General features: G+C 34.4%; 1 protein-coding gene across 1 annotated transcript in view; it reads left to right on the top strand.

Annotated features, from left to right (window-relative positions):
* Positions 1 to 20,940, top strand: part of LOC140152902 (dmX-like protein 2) — a 192,556-nt gene that overhangs the window by 34,889 nt on the left and 136,727 nt on the right. Inside the window, 1 exon segment of the mRNA XM_072175438.1 lies at positions 3,364 to 3,442. Within this exon segment, the coding sequence (XP_072031539.1) occupies positions 3,364 to 3,442 (79 nt within the window).

Raw genomic sequence — 20,940 nt, forward strand, 5'->3', positions numbered from 1 at the left:
GACAATTCTGGGGCTACATCCTGACTTTCTGTATGTAAAATTCAACTTGAGATAAAATGATTTCGTTTCAGAGACTGTAGTCTATATTACTTGTCTAATATTAGGCTGTATATAATTTATTTTTGGTTCTCGTCTGGAGGAACTTCATGAAGTGACGAGGGCTGGATTTTTTTCAATGCAATATGGGCATTGCAGTTATAATCCTTTTTTGGCACATTCTTGGAAAATGACGAGGTACCTGTTATTTTAGAGGGGTAGAATACTGCATGTTGCTTAATTTTTAAGCATCAAGAATTTCTTGAAGTTTTTCATCAAAAAGATGTTACTTGATAAATGCCAAAAAAAAATTATGACCAATTCCAGGAGAACAAAAAATTAAACAAATTATATGCCTGCCTTATCAAGCAAAATAGCCAGATGTTAGTGCATCTGTTTGATTGAAATGTGCATGAAAATCAAATCACATCTTTCTGACATATTGAACATTTACAATGTTAAACAATAGAAAACAAATGAAAGGACATACTCAAAAAAAAAGTTTCCCCAGACATCTGATTGTATCAGGTGTTGGTGTAGTATTGACAACACTGACCATTGACAAGGATGAATTGTCCATGATATATCTACTAATTCACATCCTGTACAAGTTACTTTTACAATGCAAAAAGGAGTATATGACCCAAGTATAGCCCCAGTAATCCATTTTTAAATGAAATAATTCTGATCAGAATTTGAAGGTGGTATTTTGATTGGATCACGTAAATTGTAAATGAACACTTAAATGAACAAATCACGGAGCCCTGATTCTGAAGTACGGTAAACATTGTTTTCATCATTTTATTTATGATATAGGTATGCAATGCCCTGAAAATATACCACATCTGTAATTGTTTGGTGATTTAATACCTATCCACATGTTGCATGTATAGGAAAAGAAACACAATTCTTCATGATACTGCCTTGTCAATACCAGTGACCACCTTCCCCCCTAAAAAAAACCAAACTCTTTAGCATGTTGCACTTGCAAAGCATGCTGGGTAATATGGAATCACTTTCTTCAATCATGCACAGTTTGCAAAGCAAGCTATGAGCAGGAAGCAAGTTAACCAAATGATTGTTCATTTGGTAATTATCCGCATCATTTCATCGCCTAAATTACAATTATTTTGTGCGCAATTTGCCGTGAAATGGTTGTCTAGTAACACAGAATGTCAAAAGGTGATCATTTTGGTGGTGATTAGCGGAATTAAGTAGCAGAGGCGTTTTTCTGTTGGTATTATGTTTTCTTTTTAAATGTCATGTTATTTTACTTATGATGCAATCTTCAATTTTTTGCTAAAATCATTGAATTCTTTTTTATTGTACTTTTCAAACAAATTTATCTTGAAGTTGTACAAAACATTTAGTTTTCTCATTTTTGTGTCTTCATATTTTCCCCTTTTTTCTCTTTTCCCTTTGATGAAAAATTATATCTTACAATCCCGAAGCGGAAATTGTTTTAAAGGGGAATAATAGAGGCATATTATTATCATTATAGACATAGGCATATGTTATTGAACCTCGCAAGCTATTTGCAGATTATCCAATCCCATCAGTACAGCGTGCATCAGAATTTGATGGATCACATTAATCACTACATTGGTTTACGAAATTGTAGAATCATATCATGCATCAAAAGCTCTGAAATGTGTGTTTGTAACAAAAGTGTGTTCAAAAACATAAAGTCATGATGTTCAGTCTCAAGTCTTAAGAAAACCCAGAAGTCCTCTTTTCCTTCTTCTCCACTCCTGCTTCCTACATCATCCCTACTTCCCTTCTTTTTTTATCATCCTTGTCTTTGTTGTCTTCCTCTCTCTTAATGCTTTTCTTGTTGCATTTTCACCACCTCCTATGCTTTCATTTATTTTTATTTTTTAACCACTTAAATAAAGCATTAAATGGGGGTTAAGAAGCAACCAACTCTTCAAAAATTGCAACTTGACATGTAATGTGAAGACTTTTGGGTGTGGACTAACAAGATTGTAGTTTTTGCCATCTACCAGAATGTACCAATTTTTTTTGGATTCAGAACCATATCAAGTATGTGTCTAATTTAAATTAGAAATGCAACTGAAACCATTGGTCAATGGTAGGGATAAGTCAATATAAATAATCATCACAACCACACTGAAGGTTCAGTCTCAATACGTAATTAAGGAAGGGATATCTGATGGTTTATACTAAAATGCAGCAAACCTTTGACGAGCGCGACTACCGTGATGTTGCGAATTCGGCGCTAACAACGCGTACGGCGCACAGTTCATTCATAAATTTCCACTCGGCAACAACAGATCGCCTCAGCAGCCAATCAGAGACAAGTGCGTGCAACACAGTAAATACGCGATGTATCCTTACAATACGCGCTCGTCAAAGGTTTACTGCATTTTAGTATAGTATACACTGTTTTATTATTTTCAATGTTTTCCAGATGATCTTGGATGTACACAGTTTGGAACCACCTGAATGGTTTATTGAAGAAATCATCTGCAGTTTTTGCTGAAAAGCTTCATAAAATGATGGCATTGCACTACCTAATCAAATTCATTCTCAGACTAGAAAAGATAACTTATTCTGGTCTTATTGGTGTACAGTGTATACATCATATAATGATGTTCAGTCATGATGTATATTCATACATAGCGGTAACGTAAATAGAAAGCAAAATTAAACTTCTGCGCTACTCAAATTTGGTACACTTGTTGGAGTGCTTTCACCGGGTCAATTGGCATCTTCAGCGGATGTTATTGTTCTGAAGATTTGTTGTTGCTAGTGATGTTTAGACACCTCCGATGATGTCACAACAAGGGCACAACAACATCTTGTTTGAGGTCATCCAAAATTTTGTTGGGCCCCTGTTGTGACATCATCGGAGGTGTCTCAACATCACTAGCAACGACAAATCTTCAGAGCAGTAACATGATAACATCCACTGAAGATGCCGGTTGACCCGTGAAAATGCTCCGGTGAGTGAACCAAATTTGAGTAGATTAGAAAATTAATTTTGCTTTCTATCAATGTATACATTATTTTGTATTTTGCCTTTAATCCACTGTTTTCCTTGTACTTGAATATTCAAGTACAAGGAAAACAACGTATCTCTCACAACGAAAACTTTTCTTCCAGTAATACGTTAAAATTTCTCCTTTGCATTGTGCTGAAACTATTTATTTGCTACGTGTGTGCTATTCCCAAAGATATATATCAAGATGAAAATAAGAAGTGTCATGTTGATCTCATTTGCAGACATAACGGCTATAAATAGAATGTTTGTTCTCATTGAATTTGCTCACGGCAGTGTGTGTGTTTTTATTTTATTCCTTACAGAAACTGGATTATCAGTGGCATCAGACAGGCAGTTTCAAGATTGAATCCTTGATAAGCAACCTTTCTTGGAATCATGATGGTAAATAAAGTGTTTATTATTCATATAATGTGATGCGATCAACTAAAATTGATTGGATCATAATTTGGACTTGTACTAATATTCAATTGTGACCTGCAGTTATACAGTTGTTTATGCTGCAAAATAGTACATTTCACTAAAGTTGTCATTAAAGTTGAATCATTTGATCCTAAGATGTGAACGTTTATTTGTTGAACGAACAGAAGAAAACAAATAGAAAAGGGCATCCTTGTTTTGCCATATATCGCTAATCAATTTTGCCAGACATACATCTCACTGTGTTTGATTGCATCACATATTCCTGTATTTTGTCTGTTAGTTAGATGTGGTATGTATGGACGTGGAGCAATTTTAAGTGTTTTTTTGGCATTCTGATATTCTCACCATTTATTATTATACAGAGTATCTCAGAAAGAACTGTGCCTTCAGAAATTGTATTTTTTTCAGCATTTTAATTCCTAAATCAAACAAGACATGCAATTTATAAAATATTTCTTTTTAAAAACAAAACCAAACTTTAACTCACTATTGATGGTTTCGTTTATCATGGTCGGTAGGCAAATCCATCAATAGTGAGATAGTTTTGTTCAAAAGAAATCTTTTATAATAATGTTTACCAACAAACCGGATGAATCTATTTAGTGATTTAAGAGATGCAATTGTAAAATTTTAAATTTTTGATGCACTTTTAATATGCAGTTGAGTAAAAAAAAAGAACCGTTCATTACAAGTAAATCTCAGTAAAACAATCTACAATCAACAAAATTAATAGTTGGCACACTTGCGTGTTCTGTTTCAAATGACCATCGTATCAGATTTACACAGGTCTGCCATGTATTTGAAGCAGACACCCCCTTTATGCCACACTTCCCCCCCCCCATCAACCAATTTTGAGGGGTCCGACATGGCATTTGATCATCATTGTATTGGGGGAAGGGGGGGAGCAGTTAATGTTCCAATGTTGCATGTGTGCCAACATTAATTTTGTTGATTGTAGGCACTGAGTTGTGGTGTGTATGATATTTTTGTTACAGTTTTTACTTATTTCTTCTACAATAGTGTTTATATGAAAATGTCTCTCATATAATAGTGTGAATGTGCCCAGGGTTCTAATTAAGTTGAAAATCGTCAGCCTGCTAGCTAATTGCATACGTCATTTTTTTGTGATTTTGAGAACAAAATGTGGTTCAAGCATGCACCAGTTACGTAACCACCCTAATTATTTTGGGTTATTCCCTTTCATTTGTATCATTTGTTTTTGTGCAAAGATTTATGAATAAATATATTTAAATGCATGCTTGAACCATATTCTGTACTTTGTTCTCAAAATTACAAAAAATTACTTCAGCAATTAGCGTAGCAGGTTGATGATATGAACAACCCTGTCAAACAAACTGAGTTTAAAATTAAAATTGCACAGATATACTGTGAGTGACATCTTTTAGGGGACATATTTAAAAATGCTGAAATACACTGAGTGAGGAATACATCCTGTGTGGTTGTTTAAATGCAATGGTTGAAATTCAGGAGTTACTGAAAAAATTTCTTGTAAAAATCAGATTTTTTACTAGTGTATCACATTCAGTGTGTTCATCAAGACACTAAAATTGCTAGTGCTGAAGAGAAAAAATATAGGGAGTACTTTGTGCATATGTCACCCTATAGTGCCAATTAAAATATACTTAAATTATCCTGTCTCTTTTCATTACCGTATGTATAGTCATGTGTCCTCATGTTGGCCAATATTTTAAGATTTTTAAAATCTTGAGATGTTTTCTGCACTCTTCACACATTGGAGTCCGATTACTTTGGCTGATACCCAATAGCTCTTAATCAGAGCCTGCATGATATGACTTAAGTCCAGTATAGTGACTACACACAAACCACGCACAAACCTTCGGATCACCGAAGACCTGAGACTGTCCCTACCCTCTGATTTCAAAATATTTTATTTACAGTGACCCCTGCCAGGCAATTCACTTGCATGTCTAATACACCACAGAGATGGTAGGTCATGGTTTTAACATTTTTTTTAAGATAACAACTTTATTGAGGACTCATCTTGGCTCAGAAGCTGAGCTGATTCCCAAGTTTAAGCCAAGTCTTAAGTGCTCCAAGAAGAGGAGACTTTTATATCCAGACTCAAATAGAAGTGATGATTTTAAGCCTCCAACACTGATTTGATATATATGGGGAACGTGAAGATGAAAGCAACTTTGGATTATTAAAATATTGAATATTATACCAAGTTACTTTTAGCTCCAGCTCAGACCAACATTAAGTCTACCATAAGTGAGAGTATCAGCAAGAATATTATCAAGCTATGAGATGGCCGTAAGGTTACATTCATTTTATGCCAAATCAGAGCTGTGGTGTAAACTTGATGTTAAATGCATTCTGGTGTGGACACATCTTTACATTGAGCATATTATCACCATTATACCAAATCTGTGACATTTCAGGATGCTGTGCCCATGTGAACATGGCTTATATCAGTAACCTACATTTCCCAATTCCTTGGTGGATGGATGCCTTAAATAAACAGCGCTGATTATACTATAGACATGAATGTCAAGTAGTCCTTTATATAATTCTCATGCCTATAATTCAAACGTGCATGGCTTCCTTGGTTGTGCCATTCTAACACAGCTAGTTTAGATGTGTACTTAACATTTGACTTCTAAATTGGCATCCATCAATGAGAAATAATGTAGAAGATAATTTCAATACTAAAAATAATATTAGCAATAAAAATAGCTTCAGATCTCTTTAACATCAAACAAACTACTTGATAGAACATTAACTAAGAATAGGTGGTTGATAAGAAATTAAGAAAACCAAATTAAAAAATACAAATTGGCAATTGAAATTCCGCATAGCAATTACAGTGTCAATGTTCACACACCTGCTCTATTCATACACAATTGAACTTGTCTTTCCATTCATTCTCTTACAAACCATTACCGCAATTTAACATTATGACCTGGGCTTAACAAGAACTCATCAATTACAGCAGCCTTTTTTTGATCATTATGTCTGTGAACCACAAGCACCACGTCCCATATCCCGTAGCAAGTCTGCATATATGTGTGCATAGGTGACACAAGTAGCGTACTATGAGTGTCAAAGCAAATGCCCTTGGTTCACACATGCTTCATGTGATGTGATGCGGCAAGAGCTGCAAGCTTGAGGAGAATCAATTGATAATTGTTGTGTAAATGATAGAAAGGGCCAAACACAAGATCTAGGAGGGAAAGGTAGCTCATAAATTACAACTACCGTATTTTCTCTATTAAACGCCCCCCTCAAATAAACGCCCCATTTTTTCAATTAAAATGTGACTGTATGTAGAAATTTCTATGCCATATCATGTGAGTAGGCTAATATCCAAATTACTAGAGCAGTACTCTAAATTTGGAAACAGATAATTTTTAATGAATTGTATATGTAGGCCTCAATGTAAGATAGAAAATGCAATACAAAAAAATCGTAGCACCCACCTTAAACAGAGGAAATACGAGTATGTTCAGCTTATAACGACAGTCACATATACAGTGTAGAGTTCATACAGATACAGAATATAAAAGGCTTGGATGTGGAATTGGGTAGCCATAAGGTGTGTGTTCAATTTTATTGGATAACTGTTAAAAGAATTGTCTTAATGAAAACTCTGTTGCTTAGAAACGGGAATCAAATTGGTCTAGACAAATTAATGTAAGCGTCCTTTGAATGTCAAGTGATTTCATTTTAATCATTGCAAGAGTTTTAGTTTAGTGTTCAGTACACATGCAAAATTAGGCTTGGTGAATTTCTGTTAAGATTTTCTTGATGCATTTCTTTGCATTTTACCAACATTACACATGTGCTGGAGGATGACCTCAACTTGTATACACAGTACAGTAGTGTATACAGCCCTTTTTTATTGGGCGCTGGCCCCTGGGTATCAAAAAAAGAGAAGAGAAATTGGAGAAAAAGTTGAGGGATACATGCCTGTGTGCATATGATTTTGACGAAATTAACCTCATATTTGACCATGTAGGTGCACTTCACGCGTATTTGTTCCATTTAAGCTTCAATAGCCTATGTTGTTTTTCATGATCCTTTCTTAGCTCATCAAGAAATTTGTGCCCACCCGGTCGCTAAATTTCTGTATACGCGTCTGCAGTAGGCGTTTTCACACTGTCTTGAGGATTGGCGTACACAAGACTTGCAATTCCTAAGTCAAGCCCCGACTGTGTGTCACCTGAAGACTGGAATCCTCAACTTTTACAATGCCTGATGATGACAGCATTGGAAATGCAAACAGAAACACATGCCAGTAGAACTTGAGGATCGGTTGAGGATCACACAGGGATATCACTAATCCCCTAAATTTCTTGGGGATAAATTTGGGGACAAACTTAGGAATTGGAATCTTCCAGACGGTCACACGAGGGATTTCTCCAAGTTGTTGCTCGAGAATTGTGTTGTCAAAGCAAAAAGCCCCCTGTGTGGTTGTGCCTAGTCTTTAGCAAAATAATGAACTTGGAATACTTGTAATTGGCGAATTAATTTTTGTTTTGCGGGGGAAAATAATCAAATTATAATTTGAGATGTTAGTTATCAATAATTCTCATTATAAAGTCTCCCTATTCAAGTTGAACACCTGTAAATACTTAAAATTATCAAAACATATATTTGAAAAAGAGCAGAATTGTAGGGGCACTTAACTGAAGACTCTTAAATATAAGAGCAAATTGTAGTAATTTGATTAGTTCAACACAAATTAGTGGCAGTGTGAAACAATTTGCACACCTGGCATTGTTATTAGCTTTTAAGGGGGTACTACACCCCTCGATAAATTTGTGTCTATTTTTTGCATTTTTCTCAAAAAACTAATAACACAGTGGTAACAAAAGTTATGTATATTATAGGGGCAAGGAATCCAATTACTACACTGGAATTTCAGTGACCCAAGACAAGTGGTTTGTTATTTATGATCAGAAATAAGGTACCGCTAGGATGTAGCTCGTTTCCTATCATATATACTGAACCGCTTGTCTTGAGTCACTGAAATTTCAGTGTAATAATTGTATTTCTTGCCCCAATAATATACATAACTTTTGTTACCAGTGTGTAATTATTTTTGAGAAAAATGCAAAATATTCACAATTTACCACATGGGTGTAGTACCCCTTAAACATATATAATTAAAATGTAACAAACCATGAAGTATTCAGCTTATTATAGTACTTACAGCAACCATCAGTACAACAAATTGAATCTATGATTATTTCTCAGTAAAACCGATAACTACATGTAGATGGTTACAGTTGTGATGAGTGATGAAATTGCCTTTCTCTAAAGTCTGCAGCATCAGAGATAAGCCAGGCAGCCTGTTGCTACATTTCAGCGTCAGACATATGGTTTTCCCGTGCACCACATAAAAATTCAAATAACATTACTGATGGCATATGCCTGCAGGAACTATCAAAATAATTTTGAGATCAGCTCAATATGATTCCTGCTTAAGGATAAAAGAAATGTTACCCATCAGTGCATTGGAATACATATATGCTGAGCCATGCGCCACTAGGTTTGGCTTTGATCTAGACGAGACATTATAGAGCAAAGTAAATTAATTGAGTTCAAGTGAATCATATTCATTGCTTTATCCAGGTAACTTTGATTTTCTTTACTTGCATACCTTCTAAAATAAATTCAGCCGTGCTTTTGTATTGCCACTTTCTGTTTCAGTGTAATTTTCTGTACAAATTTCTGTACAATGTTGTAACTACCTCTTATCTTTCTTAGCAAACATGTTTTGCCATGAACATAATTGTAGAACTTTCACTACAGTGTGTACCCACGATGTGAATTATGAATCTGCAGAAACAACTGAAAAGGAAGTAAAGTCCTGATAAACTATGCAAACATACATCTTTTACACACAGTTTTACAAGGGCTTGATTCTTGTTGTAAAGCAAAGTAAATTAATCAGAGAATTCTAATCACTGCTCTGAGGAATGATAACTAATTTGGGACATTCAAATATGCAATTTAAGACATACCCCAAATGATACCAGAACATGCATAATTCGAAACCTATATATATGCATCACCTCCTGGTTAGGTTAAAACAGTGGAAAGTTGCGAGGATTTGCTGCTTGTTCTCTTTTACGAGGATATGTATCAAGCATCTTATGCATGTGGGATTCAAAGCAGTTTAAAGTTAACTATGATGTAACTGAAAATCAAATATATAGAGCTTTATCATCAGTTTGCGTCGTGATTGAATGTATGATCACAAAATACAAGCCCCATTTACAACAGTGCAGCTTATGCACAGCGACAATCTCAATCAAACGACTGTTTCTTGATGTTTTATCTGGCTAATAACATGAATAATATTATAGTCCCATTATTGTCCAGGGGAAATATCGTTATTGCTTTTCCTCATGTCTAATCTGTTGCGCTAACCTTTTGGTGTGGTTGTATGTGCAAATAAAAAATAAGCTGGAGGGAGATTTATTATTAATAGACTTGTTCTTTTATAACAGCATGATTTGAACTCAACTCTACGTGGTCATAATATTTTCCTTGAACTAGTAATGCAGGAGGAAAAAATAAACGAAGAAAATGAGATTCGGGGACAAATTTTCTAAGTCGGATATCATATTTTAAGCCTCAAATAAATAATGGTTATATCATAGTTTGTATTTGTGATATTACATGACCTCATCAGACCTTTTTCATGTTAGCAAAGAAGTGGGTTTCTGGAAACACATTAACGGTTTGACATTTCTATATTTCATGGTACGCCTGCACATTTTTACGATAATGGTTAGAGAATGAGATATAATTGAATGACCATGCAAAGCAAGCCTGCCAGTAGCAAGGTAGATCACCGGGGCACAGTCATAACATGGCAATATGTGTCATATGGACTCCTAACCCTTAGGCACTGTAGGTTTGATTTCAACCAGTAGGTTGGCTATATTAGAGTTAGGGGATGGCTGGTAATGCTGGCTGTGCTGATAGAATTATTACTGTGTCTTCTCAAAGAGAGAGACGGCGTACCCACTGCCTGATACATAATTTGCTAAGAAATACATAATATTTGCTATTTATAGATGCACAGGTATTAATTGTGTGAGTGTGTCTGTGTGAGAGAGAAGGAGCATTCTGTATTTCTAAATGACCATGTCTTCATGGAAAACTTTGAAAACATCTTGAAAATAATCATAGTTTATAAGATTTTTATCTTATAGGTATTAAAATTGAAATTTGCCCACCTGTGGTAGATAACAATATTAACATTTTGTTCATTTTCAGGAGGTGGTAAGAGTAACTTAGCTGTCATATTTTATATGTTGATAGGTTTTTCCATTTTTCATGGATCTGTATAGAAATTGCTATCATCAATAGATAGCTCAGCATTGGTCAGTTATTACTTTGCTTTCATGTATACTTAGATTGAATTAGACTATGCTCTTGACCTACCTAAAATAAATAATTGCTTGGAACCAGAAATTTTTTTCAGTACAATGGGGCAGTGTAGATAAATGGTAATGTTATCATCAGTGGGATTTAGAGATTTAACTTGAAGGTATTATATTAATCTACAGAAAATAAATTAAACTTAATAGCTTAGAATTGTCATTCAAATTTGCTATCTTCAGTAGATAGCTCGGTCAGCAATAAATTGTAAATTTGCTTTCTTCATTAGATATTTATTGAATACAATTTGTGGTTAACCTGATTATGTTAAGATGAACTTTGCTATCTTCAGTAGATAGCTTGGACAGCAATAAATTGTAAATTTGCGATCTTTTCGGTTTCTATAGTATTGTAAACAGTATTTGCAAACAACAGGAAACAAAAGTAAATACTTCCTTCCTTTATTTGGCTATATCACAAAACATTGAATACAATTTGCGTGTAACCTGCACAGAATTTGCTATTTTGGAATCAGCATGAACTTTGCTATCTATCTTCAGTAGATAGTTTGGTCAGCAATAGATTGTAAATTTGCTATCTTCATTAGATTATTATTATTGAATACAATTTGTGTGTAACCTGTCTAGAATTTGCTATTTTGGAATCGGCACGAACTTTGCTATCTTCAGTAGATAGCTTGGTCAGCATTAAATGGTAAATTTGCTATCTTCATTAGATATTTATTTATTGAATACAATTTGTGTGTAACCTGCCAAGAATTTGCAATCTTTGGAATTGGTATGAACTTTGCAATCTTCAGTAGATAGCTTCAGTATTAGACATTTGGAACCTGCATGAAATTTGATATTTGCAATTGATAATTTCAGTGGTGATGAATTATAATTTGCTATCTTAAGAAGATTAATGAAATGATATACGTGTAACCAGTATTATTTGGTATTTGCATTACATGGGGGAATAATAAATTTGCTATCATCAAGTTGCAGATGTCATTATTATATTATTTAAATTTTGTAACACCTGCATACAACTTGCTATCTATTGTAGATAGCTCAGTGGGGATCTAATTTTAAATTTCTAAAGATTGAGATTAAATTTGTTTGGAACCAGCACAACATTTGCTTTGATGGTGATACCTTCACTGGATATACATTGATAAGTTTGCTCAGCTTGTTCTACTTTTCTAGATAAGGTTAGAAGGATGGCACAGATTGTCAAATGGATTGTCCAAAAGAAATGTGTGTCTTTCTAACTCTTTCAAATGCCTCTGTAGTTTACATAAAATCAAGTAATAATGTCCATTGTTATTGAAAATGTTATAAAGAATACTAAGTTGTTTTTATGATACTTAGACCAACATTATGACAAACAAGCAAGTAAACAAACTTGTTGAATGCAAATTCATTTTTGAATGACCTTTTAGATGACTCTCCATGTTTCTCTCCAGATAGGGCCTCCTGCCCTTTCTACGGCTTAAAAGAAATCAAACGTAAACAAATAAACACCCATGCAAGCATGCATTCGAATGGCATGCACAGACAAGCATGCACATAAAGCACAAAAAGACAACAAAAAGCTTGTTATCAAGTTATCAGTGTTTCAATTGTTACCGAGTGAAACAATGGTTCATTAGACAACATTTTATTGTAAGAGTGCCTGGTTAGGCTATGTTTAAAGTCAGACTTGACGTCAGTGTCTTAATCTTTGTAAACAAGGTTTTATAATCTTCTATTCACATGCGTTGTGTTGATTTTGTTATAGCTCCTTGTTGCTCTTCGTCTGAATAATTAAGCAGCTCGCTAAAACCACAAATTATCATATTTGTACTTGATTAATGTTTTCATATTAAACATACATTTCATATTCATTTATTATTTACTGTTGAAAAACAATTGCGTTGTGCAGTGGTTAACCATCATTAATCTAAACATGTTGGCAATTTGAAGTTGAACTAGTTTATAATAATGTCTTGTTTTGACAGTTTTTATCTACGAGGGGCAGTCAGTATGTTTTAAGAGTTGACTCATGACGTCATTTGTGGATCGTTTTCATGGCATTTCTCAATGATTACATAAACACTGTACCTTTGTCTTTCAAACAACACATGTAAAAATTATATCACACATATGATTACGTAACAGCATTAGCATAAAATCAATGGTCTAGAGTCACCTGGTGAAATTGAGTCGCTTTTTTTGTTAAGGGAAATAAGAGGCTGAAATGAGGTATTGTTGTATTTTCTATATTTTCTCGGGAATTAAAGAATGGAGAATGCTGCCTTTTGGAACAGTAATAGAACACAAACTACCAGTTTATTAAACCATGTTTGTTGGGCTGTAAAGGTTTTAGTTTATTTAAAATGCGAGGTCAAATATGTCTTACTTTTGTCAAAAACAAGGCTTTTCTTTCTTTAAAAATCTTGATATTGCCAAAAATAGCAAGCGTGGAATTTTTTTTTTTTTTTGCCAGTTCTGTTGATTAATCTCCAAACATTTAAACGGGCGTCTCCCTAGAAAATATTTGAATCCGTGATTAAAATATAACTGTTATTCTACCATTGTTACATTTATACAAAAAGTAGTGGTACAAAGAGAGAGGCCATCGTTTGAATGCGAAATTTCTTTTTAAAACTTTTCTGTTCATTTCAGGTTGAGATCATCCATAAAAAGTCATATGAATATTTAAATTACAATTTTCATAGCATTTTGTAATATTGTAGGCCCTATTTACATGGAATTTTGCAATTTTCGTGCATTTCCACTATGTTATATCGGTCATCCCACCTACGCATGCGCAGATTGTTGTTTGATTTGCACCAGTTATCATCGCACTGAGTACCAGCTCTCACACGTGACCAGTCATTATATTTTAGTCTGTTTCATTTTGGAGATAATTGATGTAATTTGTAATAACTGCATTTTCATATTCGCCATTTTTGCAGAATAATTTCGCTTCCATTCAAGCCCTAAAGTTGTTGAAGTTTCCAGACATCCCATTTCTATCAAAGTTTAATGGCAAGTCTCATATTTTACCAAATGCAAACTGAGGACCTAGTGTTTATTCCTGCCCAAAACTAGCCATATGCACCTTGTACTCTTGCTGTTCTCGGACATTGTAAACACATGTTTTTTCTGTAATATAAAAGGCCCGCCTTTTTGCGTGATTTGGCAGTGTCCTTAGACTATTGATTTTATGCTAATGCTGTTACGTAATCATGTGTATGATCTAATTTTTACATGTGTTGTTTCAAAGACAAAGGTACAGTGTTTATGTAATCATTGAGAAATGCCATGAAAACAATCCACAAATGACGTCACGAGTCAACTCTTAAAACATACTGACTGCCCCTCGTAAACTCTATGCTTTCATAAGATATAGAATGAGTGATGTTAGATTAGAGTAATTTATTTGACACATCATTAGTTTTATGGCTGAAATGAAAAGACAGCAGCCTCATCAGGAGAAGATAGATCATAAATTTGCCTAGGGTTTCTGTGTGTGTGTTTGTTTTTTTAAAGTAGTGATACTCTTTATCCCAATATTAGATATGTCATCCACAAGAAATGCTGTAGAATATTTTTTTGGAAATCATAGATACAATTGATGGTTATCAGCAGCAACTTGACTTGAAACTTGATTTGACTAGATACTTCAGTTGCTTATGGAAAAGTAACTGCCTATTGGTCAGTGATCAGATCAAACTCTTATGGAAGAAGCAGCAGCTCATCTCAATATCCTCCTATTCTTTCCAATAAGAATATAATAATAGACGTCCGATACGATATCTTACCCTTCCCAGAATCCTTTGCAACATGATGCATCACCTCATTATAGCAAATTACACTCCTATTACTTTGTTCAGGTTTCCTCTGTTTTCATGTTGAGAATAGACTAGCTAAGTATAGGTGGATAGTCAAGAAATAAACATATTTTACAAGATCCGGAAGTGCTCTGTTCATTGAGGTACTTTTTGTCAGTATCACCCCATGTTGTACTAGATAGCAAATTAGTACAGAACATTGAAATATAAGCAATGTATTGTGAGAAGTGTAAGGTATATATTCTCTGAATAGGCATACACAAGAATTTGTGTCAGATACTAGTTCAAGAAATTATTCATCTTGGTTCGCATTTGGAACTAGAAAAATAACTTTATTGCATACATGCAATCAAAATTCCCTGAGCTTTTTCAAGAATTATAACATTCTGACTTAGTAACTTTTTAATCTCTGAATATGCCATTCAAGCATGTGGTGCATATGGTGTCAGTAGGTAGAACTTGTTATGCAAACTGCATTTCAGTTCTGTCAGAGGCATGCAAGCATTGAAGCATTGGGCTCGCTTTCATCACTGAACAACAGGTCGCATTATTCTCGTCACCGATACGTTCTGCATGGTGTCACGATAGCAGCCAGAAAATGCATGTCTGCCTGTCCGTCTGTACCACATTCCTTGTAACGAGTGACAGATCTAACAAGTTTAGCTTCCAGTTATCAGACCTCTTTAATGTCAAGTAAAGGTTAATGGTCTGGGATGGTTGGGGAGAAAGGAAGGGAAGGAGGGAGAGAAAATAGGCAGGGAAATAAGATTTATGCCCACACACATACGCACGCCCCCCTACAATACATGTACATATACTCATCCTCGCACTTGGACTATTAGGATTATCTAAATACACATTCTTTCTTTATCAACTGCCAACTATTTTGTATACTTCTGGCAGGACCAAATTTTTATCTGAATTTAAATGCAATTTGCTACACATTGCACATATTCTTAAAAAGTACATTGTTCACACTTCATATGTGTTTGCATTTAGATACTTATATTTGGGGGAAATTACCCATATGCACGCACACACACATGATCCCACATCTGTTTCAAGGCGTAACTGTTTTCTTCCTCTTCTGTCTAACTTATTCATTCAGAAAATGAAATAGATGTCACATGACAATTTCTGATATAAGTGTTGCAGCTTTAAGCCATAACGACATCAGAGTCAATGTGTCAGAGTTAAACAACAAGGCTGTCATGATCAATACCGGCAGTGTTTCCAGATTGTTTTATATGCAAGCGCTATCAAATTGGCATGCTTAGTAACATTTGAAAATATCATAGAATGATTTATACTACGCTTGGACTACATATGAATGATCTTCTGGTGGGCCTCTACATGGATCAATACCGTGGGTTCAATGCAAGCCATACATGCGCTTACTGTGTACATGATGTACATGTACAGTGACAAGCGTGTGTGTAGACTGCCATATCATATCCCTTTATGTTCAGCCGTACTAGGTTGGGAGTCCAAATTCAACGCTCATATTGATTGTAACTAAAATTGTAGCCTGGTTATTTGTTAGAATCATGAATACAATATTTTTCTTATGCAAATGGAACCAACTCTTTATCCAAATTATGAATGTCTCAGAAAATTTAGTCAGATTTGTCCTATTTCGAACTTTCCAAACTCACACATACAACTTAAAATGAAAAAAAAATCAGTTTAACTGAGAAATATTTGGTGAAAAGGCTATTTACTACACAATTTATAAAAAATCTTATTTCTGAAGTTGGGGACAAAGCTAAGTGCTGTATGGATTTTGAGACGCAAACCATTTTCTCTTTTTTCCTGGGCTTGAAAAGGAGATTTGTTGAATTTTCAACTGGTTTGTATCAAATTGTCAGTAAATGAACAAGTATATTCTTTGGCCTTTTTCAAGTGTGATTGATAAAGATTATAGGCAATTCAAGCCTTATCCCTGATACACATGAAAGCGATTGTGTCAAGTAAAACTAACGGTCAGACTAGTCCACGCATTCAATTAAGTGAGACCATGCAATTTAATGTGCCCAGTATTATAGATCTATGAAAATTGTGTGACAAACTGACAAGATGATATTATTTTGGTGTTTATAGAGTAGGATCATCAGGTGTGATTGTGGGAGTCATTGGGTGTCATAAGAGTTGTGTAGAAAGTGATGTGTGACAGGACCAAGCTAAATGAGTCAATTTTTCCTGAGATGTGAGGTTAGACCTCAACCATTGTATCATTGATTTCTTTATAATGGCATGATAGTACTAAGTATAATGAGCCCCTCAATTGAAAATAACACCTGTACAAAAATGTAGGGAGTCCAAATCCATGTGAAACAAATTATACAGCTCATGATGGTGTGCAAACTGATGTTTTCAATAAACATCTACATTGCAGGAAGATCAGCAAATTTAGGGTTAATATCAGACTTTGGCTTCATTGGTCCATATACAAGATGAATGAATAATGGTCCATCAAATTCATGATATTGAGCATGTACATGTAATATTAATTATTGCTTTTTGATCTTCATGTAATAACTTGCAATTATCTCTTTAGCTTATGATAGAGACTACAGTGTACATGTGCAAGTCAAATTCAATAATTATACAGCAGCATTTCAAAAGATGTATTGTTAATACACAATGTTTTTAACCATTATAAAGATGTGAAAGTACAGAACTGGCTATCATGATGGTATAGGCAGACTGAGCTCAAAATTCAACTTTATTAAATCTATAGCATGCTAAATTTAAAAACGTGTTAGCAACACTCAAACAGTAGCAGAATATTGAGAATAATTTGTGGTATTATAGGCTATGATATAAAGTATATAGTTGCTTAACAAAACAAACCAATCATTATTGCATCATCGTCATAAATCCATACCCTATTACAACCTAAAGACTTATCTTTTTTCAACGAAGATACTCCCAATGTAAGACAAAGTTAAATTATCACATAGAAATTGATCCCTACAAATTCGCGAGATGCGACAATATGCCAATATCTTAAAATATCAGGAAGAGGAGGAGACAGCTGTATAGGAGAATGCAGCTGCCTGCTGTAGATTAAATTCTCTTACCACACAGTGCAATAATGCCCATGTAAAATCAGTAGATGGCTTATGCCGTGAACGGCACCACTAATTTTGCATCTGTTCCCATTTCAGCTCTTACTTCTCCGAAATCTTCCCCAAAAGTATTAAGTTTCCTGTTGTCTTAAGCAGGATCTCGGAATAAGTGTTTCTAAAAAAAATGCTCGGAGGGCTCTTGGATCCGGCTTCCAGTACACCGCAATTTGTCAATGTTCAATTTTCGTTCATGTTATTTGAAAGTGCCCTTTTGAATTGGTCGATAGGAATGTTAAAAAGCGCAGAAGTTGAGATGCATAGCATTGATTTACTGTCAAGTTGCTTGTAATTCTTGTTATGATCTTACAAAGCAGGAGATGTTTGTACTCTGGTAATGGGTTATAAAATGTTCTATAAATAAGAGTTGGGTCATGTTTGGTCAATCAGCATCATGCAAGTTGTTTGAATACATCAAAATAAAATTGAACAAGTATCTCTTCTTTAAATGAAACAAGAAAATGTAATTTACAAAACATGCCTCGCTCATTTCTGCTAATTCCTTTCTCATTGTCTTTAATCTACCCACATGTCTGTCTTTACATGCTTCCCCAATTTTTTTCAGTTTGTCTCTATCCTGTCTTTCTGTCTCTATATGTGACCCTTCGCCACAACTGAGCCCGGATGTCGCTAAACTTGATTTTGCGCTACAGTGAAAATTGGCTTGAAAGGTCATTCCGATGAAAAATGAGATTTTTAAAGATTTTAAATGATTAATATGTTTTCTTACACTAGTCCAAGTTTCATTGCAAAATATAGAGTAGAAACAAGTAAAAAAACCTCATTTTCTGAAGCTTGTCGTTCTAAAAATATTACTAAAATTGAGTAAAAAGTGTTTTAGAGCGTCGAAATAATCGTGAAATATGTCCACTGCTACGAAAAATTCTCTCGTTCGAGTGCCGCCATGTTTGGTATTGCCGGAAAGTTTGGTGGTAATAGCATGTATGGAAGGTAATGGTTGCTATGGTCAAAAGATGTAAATCATTTAAAAATTGGCAAATTTTGAAACCCCTGACTTTAAACTGTGTTTTCTCGGTTTCGCGTTTTGAAACCGTGACACCTTTGAACGACCATAACTTTACTTCTAGATATGCTAGTATGAAGCTGGTTGAAGTGTTTTTTAAAGCTTATGGTATGGCCTTTGCAAGTATGCCAAAACCTCAAAATGGTCTAGGGGCGACATCCGGGCTCAGTTGTGGCGTGGGGTCACATATGTCTTTTTGTTTGTGTGTCTCTGTGTCGCTAATGAAATCATCTCTTGCTATTTAAAGAAAAAGTGAAACTGGAATTGGTTTTACCTTTAATTTATTGTTTTAACATCTAATAATAATTGTTTTCAAAATTAATAATGCACGACAACATGCGTCATGAAAAATGACAATACAACAGCAACATGAATTTCCATGTTGTAATATATTGTAGCTGATTCAGTCCGTCATGTGGGAAACAATGAATTCATAATGACATGTAACCACTATTAAAAACAAGGTGTTGATTTTAATTTGCTCTGTGCAAAACAAGACAGTAGTTGTTAATTAGGCCTAAAACAAATTTGTTAAGTCGGGGGGCTACTTTTAGGGTCGGTCGGGTTACGCCAATCAAACAATTTTTAGGTTTATTTAGAGTCATAGTCAAATGTAAATGATTTCTGTTTTTGTGTTGATGATAAAGATGAAAACAGGTTAGCTATGTTTTGTAGAGGACTTCAAAACATGTGATTTTGACTTCAGATAGTACACAAGCCTGAGGGAAATATGAAAAAATAACATTGATCATGGACAAGCTTAAGTGGTAATGGACTAAGGAATTACACACCGCTATTCAGCCATCTAAATAGCACTGACTATTTTATCATCATTTGGTTGTTTTAAAACTTCAAAAATGCTTTTAGTTTAAAAAAATAGGATCCATAGGCCATTATGTTTACCTATCTTGAGAAGACAAGCAATGGTATTTATATGAATTATGATCGCTACCTGGCAAATACTTAACGTTTTATAGATATATTTAAATGTCTAGTTATGTAAAGGGCTTAAAATGTTTTAATAACATTCAAAAATAATGCAAAGCATTCTAACATAATGGTAGTTACGTGTTGACACAATATTTTGCACAAATGTTTGTACAAAAATATTTTATAATAAGATACTGACAGTATTGTTAAAATCTTGTTGTAGTATTTTTTCATATATAAAATGTTTTAAAAACATTTTCGTAACCTATGTAATCGGACATTTAAATGTTATTTAAACGTTTTGAAAAAAACCCACCAAAATGTGTTTATAACAAATTTTAAGAGTATTTTTATGTTAGCTGGGTGAAAACCTTTGAAACTTTGTTATCCACCTTCAGTCTGTCAATGATAGCAGGATAACTCCACAGAAATGGTACATTTGCATGAATTTTAAAAGTTCATTCAATGCTTCCAAGTTATTATTTCCTGCAAAGTAGACTAACAAAGCTTTTTGGTTATGACAAGTGGCTTTTTTGGTTATGGTATGCAGATTTTTTTCTACAGGCTTTTGAAAAATAAAGTTGCTATCAAATGTCTGTCAGTCATGCTGGAATTAGCCAGCATTCATTATCTTCAGTAGATAGCAGTTTTATTGTATACTTGTAAGATAGCTTTCCAAATTTAATGACGCACAGAGGCCTGTATTAATGCCTAATATTCAGACCTGTAATCTGTGATAAAGCTATTGCATTGGGAAACAAATAGATGAGAAAATGGATCCCCGTTGGAGATGTTCTATTATTAGATATGAAGCAGTTATAGACATACTGCTTGTGACTTATGTATGGTACTAGAGTGCTAAGGTTAAGTACAACCTTGCACCAGATTTTGTTCATTCATTTATTCATAAGTCAACTTGATCAACCTTACAGTAAAATGGTGAATTGGAGGATTGTGATGACATTTCATCATCATCTTTTTCGTCATCATTACCCATTATAGTGTGAACATTTCTAGTTTATATGGCTGTTTAGTTTAATTTACTACCTTTATTGCACAAGAACATCAAATATATATAATGTGTGGTGCACCCTGAATCTGAACAGGCACAAAGCCCACAGACGGGGCCCCTCATCACATCAACTTAAAGAAACTA

This window comes from Amphiura filiformis, chromosome 5 (assembly GCF_039555335.1).
Source record: "Amphiura filiformis chromosome 5, Afil_fr2py, whole genome shotgun sequence".
NCBI classification, from domain to species: Eukaryota; Metazoa; Echinodermata; class Ophiuroidea; order Amphilepidida; family Amphiuridae; genus Amphiura; species Amphiura filiformis.